Here is a 14,766-nt window from a genome sequence, read left to right on the forward strand (position 1 = left end):
GCCTGTTCTAACAGCCTCCTGTGGCTGCTTTTTGTAGAAATAAAAATGGAAGGAAAAAGTTAAATATAACTGATCTTTATGGGTAGTTTGGTCCTATTTCTGTTACTTCTAGAGCATTTTTGCATACTACAGTGGTACCTCGGGTTACATACGCTTCAGGTTACAGACTCCGCTAACCCAAAAATATTACTTCGGGTTAAGAACTTTGCTTCAGGATGAGAACAGAAATCGCGCAGCAGTGGTGCAGCGGCAGTGGGAGGCCCCATTAGCTAAAGTGGTGCTTCAGGTTAAGAACAGTTTTAGGTTAAGAACAGACCTCCAGAACTAATTAAATTCTTAACCCAAGGTACCACTGTACTGCCAAAGGATGCATACAGAAGGACGCTATGTTGTTTTTAATAATCTCTAGTGTGGGTGAGGTCTGCAAGAAGAGACTAGATGTGAATTTAGTGTGACAGCTTTGAAGTGAAACCAAAGCAGTTACCACAAACCTTGGACAAGCTGAAGCCAATATTTTCAAGAAAGTTCTGTGCTGTCCTGTTTCAGTTTTTGGATATACCCCCCTCCAAAAAAAAACAACAACCTTTAATTTTGATAGTCAAAGGAAAATTGAAATTTCTCTGAAAGCATAAACAGGGATTGCATATCTCATGATGCAGAGTTTTCTTTTTCCACATCTTAAAGTTGATGAGTTTCTTGACAACGGCCAAGAATGGAGACAGGTCAGGAACCAGCACTCCTTTTTGATGGAATAGGGCACTCTCATATTTTGCCTGTATATTTTCTGCTCCACAGCTAATAGCAGCTTTAGGAAGTCAATTTGGATCAAGGCTTGTCACACAGGAGGGGAATGTTGGAACCTCTTCCCCCAGCACCACAGCACAGTTCAATCCAAATCCAACCCCCAGCGTTCCTTGCTGCTCTGTTAGCAGCAAAAGGGGGTTGAAGAAATGTCCAACACCTCATGTTTGGACCTAAGTTGGGCAGCTAATTGCTAACATGATGGCATTTTCTCAACACTTCAAAGCCATTTCTCTCTGTATGCTGAAGCAGTAGTTTGCAACAAAGCAATTCTATTTCTATCAAGACTTTCTAAGCAATCTGGAAAATTAAAAAAATTACTCGGGGAAATGTCCTTCCTTTGTTCTGTTTTGCTAGGCATGCTTGTAATCCCTTCTTTATTTGCTCTTTTCCTATTTCTGATCAGGCCATGTGTACCAGTACAGGCCCTGGAACAGCAACCTGCCAGTGTAACAAGGGCTGGACTGGGGATGGAAAGGACTGTATTGCTATAGACAACTGTGCAATGGAAACCAGAGGAGGCTGCCACGTCAATGCTGACTGCATCTATATTGGGCCTGGACAGGTATAGTTGGCATCCTTTGCTGTCTTGCTGAAAAATATTGGTGGATACCTGGTACATTTTACTGTGAAGATGACATAAGTGCCCTTCATACCCAGCTCAGACTCCTGCCCAGTGCCGAATACAGTACTGCATTGCATTCAGATGACTTGCAGGACAAGGCATTGGACTTCCCATACCCCAACCCATATAAACAAGAGACCAATAAGACTGGGTTTTGGGTAAAAACAGGCCACAACTTTGTTGAATACAGATGAAAGAGGTTTGGCTTGGGCATGGGGCAATCAAAATACTTCCGGGCTGCCCACTGGAACTGACGCGTGGTCAATCCAGGTGGGAGTTCCTAAGAATTACATCAAATAGGGTGACCCCCGCAGGGACCGCCGTCTGGGGGAGTGCCTTCGGCCTTGGCCCACCTGGGTATGCGGATATGGCCACTCCCCCCAGATCCCTTTAACAGGATACCCCAGTGTTTGCAGGGGCAGGTGGGGACTACAACCTCCCCTCTCTCCAAAACAAGGGATTGCCCCAATGCCCAACCGCCGGGGCGGATCCGAGGGAGGCCCACCATCGGCTCCACCCCCCTGGCATAGCCCACATCCCAGCCTGCATCCCCGTTCGCCAATGCAAAGTGCTGGCTAAGATCTGGCTCCTGATAGGTGGTGGGGGCTTATGCCTCCTCCACCTATCAGGAAGGGTACTGCCGTATGAATTCCACCTTCGGGGCCCCAGTGAAGCCTCTTCCGTCCAGCAATGCCACCGCACCAAGAGAGGTGAGCGGACTTGTGTTCCATTGATTTACGTGTAGCCACATTGTACGTTTAACCATTTAAAAACTCAAAATAAAAAATACACATAAGCAAGACCTGACTTAGAACAAATTGATTTCGCTGCTATCATTATCCTTTATTTCCCTTTTGGTAGCCAATATGCTGCAGCCTGGGGGACGCGGGTGGCACTGTGGGTTAAAGCCTCAGCGCCTAGGACTTGCCGATTGAAAGGTTGGCGGTTCGAATCCCCGTGGCGGGGTGCGCTCCCGTCGCTCGGTCCCAGCGCCTGCCAACCTAGCAGTTCGAAAGCACCCTCGGGTGCAAGTAGATAAATAGGGACCGCTTACCAGCGGGAAGGTAAACGGCGTTCCGTGTGTGCTGCGCTGGCTCGCCAGATGCAGCTTGTCACGCTGGCCACGTGACCCGGAAGTGTCTGCGGACAGCGCTGGCTCCCGGCCTATAGAGTGAGATGAGCGCACAACCCTAGAGTCTGGCAAGACTGGCCCGTACGGGCAGGGGTACCTTTACCTTTACCTTATGCTGCAGCCTACTCACAGTTATGCTAAAATCCTTTTTCTATGGGCAGCTATCACTTTTGCCCTAGGACAACCATAATATGGTGTCAAGTCAACCTGGAAGCTGGGCATTTTGTGTGATTCTAGATAGCATAGGTTTGATTGTATGTAAACTAGTCTACAAACTTTGCAGCTGTGGACCCAGCCTCTGACAGTAATCTGCTGTAACTGTTTTTAATTTCTCAAATTTATATTATTGTAACCTGCCCTGGCACCTGCTGGTGAAGGGAGGGTAATAAAAGTTATGATAACAGTAATAACAATAATAACCAAAGCCTGCAATATTTGGGTCCCATCTCTCACTTTGTATCTTGTAGTCTGTTTAAATATTTTCTTTCCTCTCTGTCTTTCCCATTGTCTTTGTCGCTCTCTTTCTCCAAAAGATGGTTGTTTGATACTAGTGCAATCCAGTCCTTGTGCAAGGCTTTCACTGGCAGGATTCAGTCATCCTGAAATTCCAGGATGTTTCTGGTTCTGTGTATCTAGCAGTACCTGTACTACAATCACCCAACGAAGAACAATTGTATGCAAGTGCACTGGACTTAACAACCTCAGTGTACCTTTGTTATGTTCAACATTGTTTTGTTCAGTGTAGTGCTAGCCAAATATTCACATAGAAGCATTCAATTTTTGTTTCTATATTTCAAGGAGCTGTTGAGGAGACTTTTAAAAAGGGACATTTTTTAATTTAAAAAAAATAGCAGTGTTCTGGAGAAGAAATTTTAGTAACAATTGATAACCATAGTTCTTGTTGTTTCTACTTTCAGAGCAGTTGTATATGCAAGAGAAATTACAATGGCGATGGTTACAGCTGTGACCCTGTTGCTCCTTGCTCTGTGGACAATGGTGGCTGCCATGAACTGGTAAGAAACTAGAAATGTCCAAGAAATGCTGCTTTGTGAAAACTGCTTTTTGAGGATGGGTACTAGATGGGAGCAAACAGTAGCTTTTGAGAGGTGATGGTAGTTTGAGAACGGCTTCTGATTTTTATGCACACACTTCTACTTTGTCCCAGAGCTGCTTCTGGCCAAATCAGGTTTTAAAGTTTTTAAAATCAATATAATAATAATAATAATAATAATAATAATAATAATAATAATAATTTATTACCTCTGGGCAGCTTCCAACAGAACATTAAAAACACAATAAAACATCAAATATTAAAAACTTCCCTAAACAGAGTTGCCTTCAGATGTCTTCTAAAAGTCAGATAGTTGTTTATTTCCTTGACATCTGATGGGAGGGCATTCTACAGGGTGGGCACCGCTACCGAGAAGGCCCTCTGCCTGGTTCCCTGTAACCTCTCATCTCGCAGTGAGGGAACCACCAGAAGGCCCTCGGTGCTGGACCTTAGTGTCCGGGCTGAACGATGGGGGTAGAGATGCTCCTTCGGGTATAATATATTATTATTATTATTATTATTATTATTATTATTATTAATTAACTAGGGGGGGAGTGAACTGTGGGCAATTACAAAACTGTCACTATTTTCCAGTGGGATTCAGCCACATACTGGCAAATTAAGGTTGCATAACTAAAATTGATTTGGTGCTTTCAAACAGCAGACAGTTTCCACCTCCCCCAAATGTGACTTTTTGCAATAACAAAAGTAATGGAGAAAAGCACTGAGGTTGTACTCCCATATGTAAGGTGAATGCTTGTTTGTGCGGAGTGGAATCCAGATTCTGAAGCAACTTAACACTTTCATGACATTTTGGTCCTTCATCTAAATGAATGGCCTGCCCTTAGTTTTTAACTGATGGAACTACAAGAGCTGCTCATAAAACTGTTTCAGGTGTATCATCATCACGTGAATATGTGGGGGTTCATGGATTGGGCTAAGTATGCAATATCTGCTGGGAATAGGTGCTTTGCACATCGTATATATTTTTATTGTCAGGCTTGTGTACAGAGAAAATAAGCTTCTCCAACACATGATCACTGAAGATGGAAAATGTTTATTGTAGCAAAAGCCCTAGCCTGTGTCACAGGAGACCAGGGTTTATGTCATTGCTTAACCACAAGCTTCCTGTATGGAGAACACTAAACCATGTTTCTTTTATTAGAGAATTATCCTGCTGAGAGTTGTTTTGCTTTGTTGCTTTTTAAAAACCCAATAGGCTACATGCCAGTCTCTTAGTACTGGAGAGAAGGCTTGCCGTTGCTCTGATGGATACATGGGAGATGGAGTTCTATGTTATGGAAATATAATGAAGGTAAAAGCACACATTCTATTCTATCCTAAGAGGTGAGAAAGCAAAGTGAATTCATACATGGTAAGGGCCATCTAGCTCAGTGACAGTGGACGTGCTTTGCAAACAGAAGGTCCCAGATTCAATTCCTATCCTCTCCAGGCTGGGTTGGGAATAACCCTCTCTGAAATCCTGGAGTACTGCTTCATAGAGACATGAACAGCTGAGTACTTCTGTTCTTAAATCTTCTGTTCTGGTTTTGTTGTAATACCCACAAGTAAAAGATGAAAAGTAGACAATATATCAAGTGTTGCTGTACGGAAGAATAACATTCTACCAATAGCTTTCCCATCAAAGACAATCTACTAACTGCTCTCGCCACATTTCCCACTGTAACCCAGGAACTGTAGCAAATATGTTTTTGTGAGGGAACTTAAATGGCCTTCGTGGGCATGATAGAGTTGAAACAGGGGAGAAGGAGGACATTGAGAGGAGGGGAGAAGAGGAGGAGGGCAATTCCCAAACTCATTATTTTTATTTCTGCAGCTTTTAAATTCTGGGTGGCTTTAATTCTTGTTGGACTTTGCCTCCAGAATTAATCTTTCCTCTTTGCTTCTACTTACGGCCAGTTTAGTTTTCTTCCTACATTCCTTGCCTTGTTTTCTAACCTCTTCCAGAGTCTGTTCCCTTCCATTCATAAATTTCTGGGCACCCTTCCTCCAATGCTCCTACACCTTGCCTTTTATGTAACCACTCTGGGCATCTGATTATTAATGCTCTACTCCTGCTTCTGTTCCTCTCCCAGCTCACCTGTGCTTACATTCAAGGGAGACAGGAGAAGAAAGTGATAGGAGGAAGCTTGAACTGCGGCTCCTGTGTCCTCCTGACATCTAGCTTGTAAGCTTTTCAGAGGCACCTGGCTGGTTCCTATTTACATCAGGATATTGGAACCTTGACTTGAGGGACTAGTATTCTAAATTCAAAAGGCAAAATTCATCTGTATTCATTTTTGACCTGTCACTTAATCAAGGTTCACGCCTGAATTTAACATCCACCTTTTATCTGTATACCTTTTCATGTGCCTACTCAGTGCTGCACTTGTTTATTTATTTGTTTTTTTCAAAAAATCTGTTGTCTTCTCTTTTTGAAGGAGTTAGTAAGGAATTACCACTTTTCTGACTTCTATGGGTGGATTAAGGTAAGACATTTACTGTTCAAAGTAATTAAGTTTGTTTACTGGTGGGAGAGAAATTGTATAACAACCTAAAACTACTGAAGGGTTAAGCATACTGTCCAATTGGTAGAAGTATTCTATTTGCCTTTTACAGCAAGGTGCAAAACAAATAAACTGGGTGTTTATTTCTGGCTAAGACTCAGTCAGTGCATGTGCCATATAATTAGGAAAGATGCTTGGGGCATCCAAACATTTTGATACTTGAAAACGATCTGGGCATCATCTGTGTTTCATTTAACATACTTTTCTGATGAGTAGTCAATCAGCCAACATACATTAATGAGGATGGGACAGCCTTATGGATAGGCACTGCCCTGGACTCCTGTGTTCATACTTTTCTGTCCATACTGTTACAAAACTGATTTCCGTAAAGAAGAGGATAGAGCTTCATAGTTTTGCCCTCCTCTGCTGATGAATATGAAGATCATGTTGTCAGACAAGATACTACTACCGCTTTGAGACCTGCTTATTGTAATATCCGGGATGCGGGTGGCGCTGTGGTCTAAACCACAGAGCCTAGGGCATGTGGCTCTTTTACACCTTTGCCGCGGCTCCGGGGCGGATACTAGCGAGGGGAGGAGGTGCTGTGGCAGGCGCTGTACTGGCTGTGACGTCGCATGGGGGCGGTGCGTGCGTTAGTCACTCACCGTCCCAACGTCACCTTCCCGCCCGCCCGCTACATTGTAAGGGGCATGTACGCTGGTCACTGCATTGAAAGGGGGCATGTACGCTGGTCACTGTTTTGAAGGGGAGTGAAGAACACACACACACAAAAAGGTAACTTGTTAATTTAACGTTTATTTCTATGAGGAGGAGTAATTCTGAGGGGTCAAACAAAGAAATAATAAAAAAGTGACAAAAAAGTTATTTTTATAATGACGAGTTTTGCGGCTCCCAGTTTTTTTTTTCTTCGGAAACGGGTCCAAGTGGCTCTTTTTGTCTTAAAGGTTGCAGACCCCTGGCCTAGGGCTTGCCGATCAGAAGGTCGGTGGCTCAAATCCCCGTGATGGGGTCAGCTCCCGTTGCTTGGTCTCTGCTCCTGTCAACCTAGCAGTTCGAAAGCACGTCAAAGTGCAAGTAGATAAATAGGTACCACTCTGGCGGGAAGGTGAACGGCATTTCTGTGTGTTGCTCTGGTTCACCAGAAGCTGCTTAGTCATGCTGGCCACATGACCCAGAAGCTGTACACCAGCTCCCTCGGCCAATAAAGCAAGATGAGTGCCGCAACCCCACAGTTATCCACGACTGGACCTAACGGTCAGAGGTCCCTTTACCTTTACCTTTTATTGGAATATGTACAGTTTCATTAAAATAGCTAAAGATGTTGCATTAAATATAGCTTTAGTGGCTCTGGGAAGTGTCCACCCTTGGTTAAGTTGAATCAATTTGTTGGGAGATGGCAATATGGATAATAAATAATCTCTTCCCTATCTTTTCATTCAAATTGGCAAAGGAGGCTAATAATACATGTTTCTGTTTTGTTTTTTGCTTTGGACAAAAGAAATCCCTCTTCAGCATCCCTGAAGGAACCAACTTGACTGTTTTGGTACCAGTGAAAGAAGCCATCCAAAACCTAAGCAAAGATGAAAAAGATTTCTGGCTACAGCCAGACATGCTATTATTACTTGTCAGGTACCATTGACCCTTTGGGCTTACTTACTTACCTAAATTGGTTTGGTGTGACTATATATGACTATTCTCTTGATCTAAGATGGTCAGAAAATACCGCAGGCAAGGGCACAGAGTTGCAATGCAGTTACGATTGCTCCAAGAGCTACAGAACCGGAGCCTCCAACAGGCTGGTAGAAAGGGTTGGATTTGGGGTGGGGGATCAAAGTCAGCAGGGGCTCAGGACTTTTAGTTTCTTTTTTTTTAAAGTGAGTTTCTGTGTGCTCTACATCAAAAGATATAAGTCAAAATGTGAACTCTGCACCTCACCAACAATTTTTGTGAAATGAGCTAGCCTGGTTGGTAGTCCCCAACTTGCAGGGTTTTAGGTAATGGAGAAAATCAGAGCTGTGATTCACAAGGGATCTTTTTGGACATCACCAGGCAGAGCTAAAAAATGTATAGAGCTGCCTTTTCCTGCTTTCTGTCCCATTGCTGCCCAGGCACTGCATATAATGGTGTGTGCATATGCACATTTCACAAGTGAGTTGAGTGAGTTTATGGCATTCAGCAGCAGTATGTGCGCCTGCCCACCCGCTGTTCTATCTCTGTGCACATCCAGCACGAGGTCCAGAAAATCAAAGAAGCAAAGACAGGCAGCACAGCTGTAGCCGGTCCTTGGTAGGCATACACGTTGAACAATTTCTGTGATGGTGATAATAAAAGTGTACATGCAGCTTTAAACAAAACAAAACAAAACAAAACACACCCCATATTTACAAAGAATAGCATATCCAACCTTGGTGGGACAAATTTGACGGGCAAGTGTGGTTTAGGGGAAATAGCCTTGTGGAACAAATTGGGATCCCTGATGGATCAGGTTTGGCCCATTGTTCAAAGGATCTTGACCCCTGCATATAGCAAACAATTACTGTATAGTGTACAGTGCTCTTCATACAAGAATAGCCAGAGCCTCACTTACCATTAAGGACGCTCTCAGTGCTCAACTGAGAAGCTGTTTGTTCACTTGTTTGTTTATAAGCTTTCTTAATGTACCCTTGGCATCGTCCCATAAGGATGGGTTACAACACTACAGTATACAGTTATAAAAACAGATAAAACCATTACCATTATAAAGCAAGTAAAACTGTTCCAAATTGGACAATAGATTATAGAATCAGCAAAAGAGATATGAGTCACTGGAGACAGTTTGGGCTTTCATGTCCTGGATTAAGATGGAAAGAAAAGACCTCAAACATAACTCTTGAAATATTTAGAGGAGGCGAAGCTTGTTTGCTGGTAGAAAATAACTGGGAAATATAGGGAAATGCAACCTAGTTGAACTGAAAGGTTTCTTCTGGCCATTAACTCCCTAGGAAATAATATTCTGAATGCTCTTTCCTTACTCAATTGCAGGGGCCACTTCCTTCTGGGTTCTTTCACAACTGAGCAACTCAAGAAATACGTGGGCCAGGAGCTGCCCACCCTTAGCCCACGGATCAGGTGGAAAATTAACAACAGCAGTGGGGTAAGAGATTTCTAAAAATAATTTTAACATTTTTAACGTATTTATATAACACACCTTACAGATTGGCCCTCAGATAATTTTACATGAGGCTTAGATGAGGAAGAGACTGAGCAAGAGTAAGGAGTAAAAGTGCCACACTCCTCCTATTATCTCTCTCTTTCTCAGTAAAGGCCATCAGTCAGAGACACCGTGGCCACTTCATTGCCAAAGTCCAGTTGGAATTAAGACTGGAATGGGTGTACTGAATTTAGACCTGCGGTCTAAATCATGGTTAGTCATGTGGGTGACCATCAAAAGTTAAAACTGTAGGTTTAGTTCTATGAAGTGTGGGAAATTGCAATCAAATATAATTAGCAAGCGTAGGGCTAGTTAATGCATGAAGGGGTTAAGACCACAGAACTGTATTCCTTGACTCAGGTCACCCCCATCACCTCCAGTGAAGAAGGAAATGAAGCTTCCTTTGTTCACTCTCTCCCACCATGTGAAACTGACCAGGAAACACGTTTGGGCTTGACTGTTTCAAGCCCAGACTGCATGCTCAAAAGTACTTTTCTGTATTTTGTAACCCAATAATTTTCTACCTGTGTTCTTCTTGCTGCTGCATGGAGTAATGCATGAATCTGACCTTTGGCGTTTGTAAGTAAAGCATTTAAGCTCACTAAACGCTCTGGGTTGTTCATTGTGAGGGGATAGAAACGGAGAAGTACTGTAAGTGGACTAAACTCATTATTAAAAAAGGTCTGACAGCCTATATTCCCAACACTTTACCGAGGTTACACATTTTGTGACTTTTAACTCTGCTGGGACTCCCTAACTGGATAGTGTATTTGGATCTAGGTAGTGCTATTTTTCTAGTGTTAACGGGAAAATCCGAGGGCTCCCTTGGACAAAAACAAAGACACCAACCAGGATTACTTGGAGCAAAACAGCAGCCTGTAGGTTTGGCCTTTATTGAACTGTTGCAACAGGGTGCTCCCCTCACTTGCAGGAGACAGGAAGGACCCAGAAAAATGGTGTGCAAGGCCTTATAAAGAATTTTGAAATTGCCACCCTGTAGATCAAGACCACCCCTAGAAACATCATACATACATCACAGAAAGGAGGGGTTGAGGGAGGAGTTGTGGTGGTAACCTGAGTGTCCTGTTACCTGGCTGGTCCCTCCTTTCCCCCTCCCCATGAGTACTTTCCAGGTGTCAGAGGGGAGTTTGCAGTTTCCTGCCTCCAGAGGGAAGAGCTATTATTGTCCTTTGTTCCAGTCTGTGCTGAATCCACTCCCATATGCAAGTTCTTTGTGATCTTGATGTTCTTCTGTCTAGGACCATCAGGGTTGGCATAGCAACTGGGCAGGGCTCCTGTGTATGTGTTGATATGCTCAAGGGATTATGGCTGCCCTATATCCAGTGGCGTAGCGTGGGGGGTGCCAGGGGTGCCGGCCGCATCGGGCGCAACATCTGGGGGGGGCGCGAGTCCAGAGGGAAGGGACAAGTTCCTTCCTCCGCCGGGCTCCCCGCCACCACCGCCAGCCTTGCGCCCTAGCGCGTGCACGCCCCCCACCGCCGCTGCAGCTGCGCTCCACTCACTGCGCGCGGGAGGAGCAGCCGCTGCAGCAGCGCCGATGCCGCCACCGACGCCTGGCCGGGCACGGGCAGCCTCCGCACCCTGACGCTGCCGCCATCCCCTCGGCCCAGCCACAGGTGGCGGCTGCTTCTGCTGACTGGGAGGGAGGAGAGCTCCGAGGGGCCTTGCCGCGCCCTGCGCTCCCCAAAACCCTCCGAGAGGAAGCCGGCGGGCGGGCGAGGGTCTCCCGGCAGAAGGGGGCGCCGCTGGCTCCGGCTCTCAGTGCAAGTCTCAGCCGCGGGGGGGGGCGGGCAAGGGCGGAGCGCGGCTGGAAGCCCCCGGACCCGGCCGGGAGGAGGAGAGGCGCTCGCCAAGCCCGGATCTGGAGCGCCTCGGAGCGCGGGCTCCACCTACAGCCCAAGGAGAGGAGGGGGCGGGGAGGCGCCTGAGGGGAGGCGGCTTCGGCTGCCTCGGCCTGCGGGGGCTCCGCAAATAATAAATTTAATAAATTCCTGCTGAGCCTTTGGGGGGGGTCTTTGGCTCCTTCGCTCGCCCCCAGCCCCAGTGGCGTAGCGTGGGGGAGTGCAGGGGGGGCCGGCTGCAACATCTGGGGGGGGGCGCTCGCACTCGAGTGCTAAAATCCACGGATTAGGGGGCGCAAATTACTTGCCTTGCCCCGGGTGCTGACAACCCACGCTACGCCACTGCCTATATCAAACCTTCCCCAATTTGTAGTCCATCCTTCATGGAGTCAAATAAAAGTGGAACAGTACAAATCCGATGTATGGTTGATTTTCTATGAATTTATAACAGAAGCGTAGCGTATGTGAGTGTGTGTGAAGTTTGTACAAACTGAATGATGGGGGGGCGGGGTTTCCTGCGACACTAGAAAAAGGTATCAGAACTCATGATGAATGCCTCCCTTGTTAGCTTATAATGGTGTCCACCTGATAGGTGCCGGAACTGAGTTCTGGCGAGTTCTAGCTGAAAAAAAGCCCTGGATCTGGGATCCATCCAAGTCTATTATTAATTACCCCACATGGGTGAAATATCTATATCTATTTTCTACCCCACATGAAGTTCATTTTAAGTTGAGACCCACTTCCAGTGGCACAGCTCCATCGAATCCCACACTGTAGTGGTTGTGAGGCCATCCTTTGTTCATGCTTTTGAGCAGATAGAATATCTGATGACAGGGTTTGATGAAGTCATCAAGGTATGGCTAATCCACTCACTGAGGTCTCTGGTCTAGAGGAGGAGTGGCTAAACTGTAGCCAACCGTGGGCTTGAGACCGCTGGTAAAGTTCTACATATGGACATATTTCATGACTCTGGCTGGAGACACACCATGCACTGAAAGCACATTACTTTCTTGGAATTGTAGTGTGTTTAGGCTGGTGGGACATGTTGTTCAGTTCCCAGAATTACACGGATTATAATGTGCTTTCAGTGTACTTTAAATGTATAGTGTGTATGCAGCTGGGTTATTGATAAGCAGAATAAGTGAGCCTCTGCTACTGGGAGATTGACTGTGATGTGTGTGTGGGGGGGGAGTTCTCTGTGTATTTTTAAAAAGGCGATAGGAGGTCCCACAGAAACTAAGAATAAAATCCCATGGTTAGAGAACATCAGTACTGCTAGTGAGTAGATTTTATGGAACAGAACTAGAGTGTTCCAAGACAAATGGTACGCAATTTAAGGTGTATTTTTGATGCAGCACTTTTGTGTAAATATGCATTATCTATTAATTCTTGGCAGCCTCATGCAAATTTATGAAGTTTGATTCTGTTTGCTTTCCAGGCCATAACGATTCAGAATGCAAGTATTGTTTTGGGTGACATCCCTGCTATTAACAGCACTATTTATATCATCAACAAGGTACATTGACAGATTGCATTGGACATGTTTCTTTCTGTTTCTGGTTAAGAGGATTTATAAGGTCTGAACAGGAATGTATCAGCCCCAAAGCCATAGTGATACTGAGATTATCTAGAGCTGTTTTACCAGGTAGAGAGCAACCAAGCTGCAGAGTTTATTTATTGACTTCTAAAGGTTGATCTTTCTCTTTAGATTGATCCACATACTTAGCAAACATTTCCAACCAGCATGTAATACCTATTAAAGAGGTGGCAGAAGACTGCTGTGGCAATTAACACATTTGATTTTGACTGGGGACAGCTGATCTCACATGCTGATCAGCCATGAAGTTAACTGGGTGACCTGGAGCTAGTAATCTCTTAGCCTAGCCTACCCAACAATGGGATCGTGTCCCAGGGAAAACCCCCCCACACACAAAAGAGAGGTATACTACAGTTTTTGCTGTGGAAAAAATTCCAGAGCTGCACTCTCCCTATATTTGTGCTGCACTACACCACTGAGTCTCATTTTGTTTTCACGTCTTCCTCTGCTCAGGTTTTGTTGCCCACCTTGGATGACATCCCTCCAAGAGCCCCAGGTCTGCAGCAGCAACTTAATGCGACACCCTCCTTCAGTAGCTTCAAGGAGCTGCTAGAGGTGAGTATGTCAGCTGTGTTGCATTTAAACGCATAATTTGAACCCATTAATTGTTGTACTAGTCAGCCTAGATACAGGAAGTGTCTTCTGTTGGTGTATGGAGGAAGACCAATTCTAAAACAATTCCGCGTTCTCTTGGAGTGGGGAACTGAAAGGAAATGAAGGGAGTACATTTTGATAAACCCAGAAAGTGATGACTAATAGTGTTGTAATCCTGTCACTGCCAAGGGCATCTGATGAAACACTAGAAAAATGTTTCCTTTCCCCCCTGCTCATCTTCAAAACACAAATGTTTATAATGGGGGAGCTGACATGGGGACCTACAGATGTTATGGTCTACAACTCCCAGCAGCCCCAATCAGCATGGCCAGTGGTCAGGGATGATGGGAATTGTAGTCCACAACTTTAGGAGAGCATCAGTTTAACTATTGATATGTAATCTATGTAAGGGAACAGTGGAAAACTGTTGTGAAATGCAGAGCTCATTGTACCAATGGGATTTTTTTTTAACTCATAGCCATGCAGCAGCCCCAAAATTTGTCCAGAGACTGATGGGGAAAGGGATAAACCTCCTCTCATTGTTTGCCACAGTACTAAGACTGACACCCCATGCCTGGAGTTAATTAAAGAAAATCTAGGATTTACTTGTACGTTGCACAATAAGCACGGTGTGTTGTTTGGCCCTATTAAAAACAGAGAGCACGCCTTTCTTTCTCTAAATCATCTTACCTTGAAACTCTGTATCTAAATGTATCTGAACTTATAATTGGCAGAGTTGTTTGGTTTTCCCCCTAAGTTTTCTTTTGCTTACTCTATAATCTTTGCTGACCACATTTGCTTGTTAATTGTATTCTTCTGAAACTTTCAGCAATACCATCTGATTGCAAAGATTGAGTCATCTGAAAAATACACTATTTTTGTCCCAGGAAATAGTGCAATTGAGAAGTATTGCCAAGATGCTAATATTACACAGCTGGTAAGAACTATGTATGTATGTATGCATGTATGTACGTACGTATGCATGCATGCATTTACTTATTTTTACAAGCCTCTGTACTTATTCTTTGGGGGTAATGCCACATCATCACTGAATCATATTTTGTATACTACCTTGTGAAGCCATGCTTTGAATGAATGAGTAAAGGCTGATTCATGCATTGCAAAATTTCTAAATGGAAGGCATATTGTATCTCATGTTCTTTACACATGAACTTCCTACTGCACGCATGGTAAATGGCTCCACTTCACTAACACTTTCCAGAGCAGGTGAAAAATTCACATGTAAAGCCATTCATGCACAGGTTAGCATAACCATTTAGAAATTCCATACCCTGCGAGGCACCTCTACCTCATTCAAACATCTAAGGCGCTATATATATATATATATATATATATATATATATATATATATATTATTATATAGCA

General features: G+C 44.5%; 1 protein-coding gene across 3 annotated transcripts in view; it reads left to right on the forward strand.

Moving 5' to 3' along the window:
• STAB1 (stabilin 1) overlaps positions 1 to 14,766 on the forward strand; it is a 94,430-nt gene that overhangs the window by 36,828 nt on the left and 42,836 nt on the right. For all 3 annotated transcript variants that reach the window (XM_053377553.1, XM_053377554.1, XM_053377555.1), the window contains 9 exons: positions 1,208 to 1,366; positions 3,476 to 3,571; positions 4,829 to 4,924; positions 6,051 to 6,098; positions 7,636 to 7,766; positions 9,159 to 9,270; positions 12,628 to 12,705; positions 13,240 to 13,341; positions 14,210 to 14,317. In XM_053377553.1, coding sequence (XP_053233528.1) covers positions 1,208 to 1,366; positions 3,476 to 3,571; positions 4,829 to 4,924; positions 6,051 to 6,098; positions 7,636 to 7,766; positions 9,159 to 9,270; positions 12,628 to 12,705; positions 13,240 to 13,341; positions 14,210 to 14,317 — 930 coding nt within the window. The remainder of the gene's footprint in view (positions 1 to 1,207; positions 1,367 to 3,475; positions 3,572 to 4,828; positions 4,925 to 6,050; positions 6,099 to 7,635; positions 7,767 to 9,158; positions 9,271 to 12,627; positions 12,706 to 13,239; positions 13,342 to 14,209; positions 14,318 to 14,766) is intronic.

The sequence above is a fragment of the Podarcis raffonei genome, chromosome 2, assembly GCF_027172205.1.
Source record: "Podarcis raffonei isolate rPodRaf1 chromosome 2, rPodRaf1.pri, whole genome shotgun sequence".
Lineage (NCBI taxonomy): Eukaryota > Metazoa > Chordata > Lepidosauria > Squamata > Lacertidae > Podarcis > Podarcis raffonei.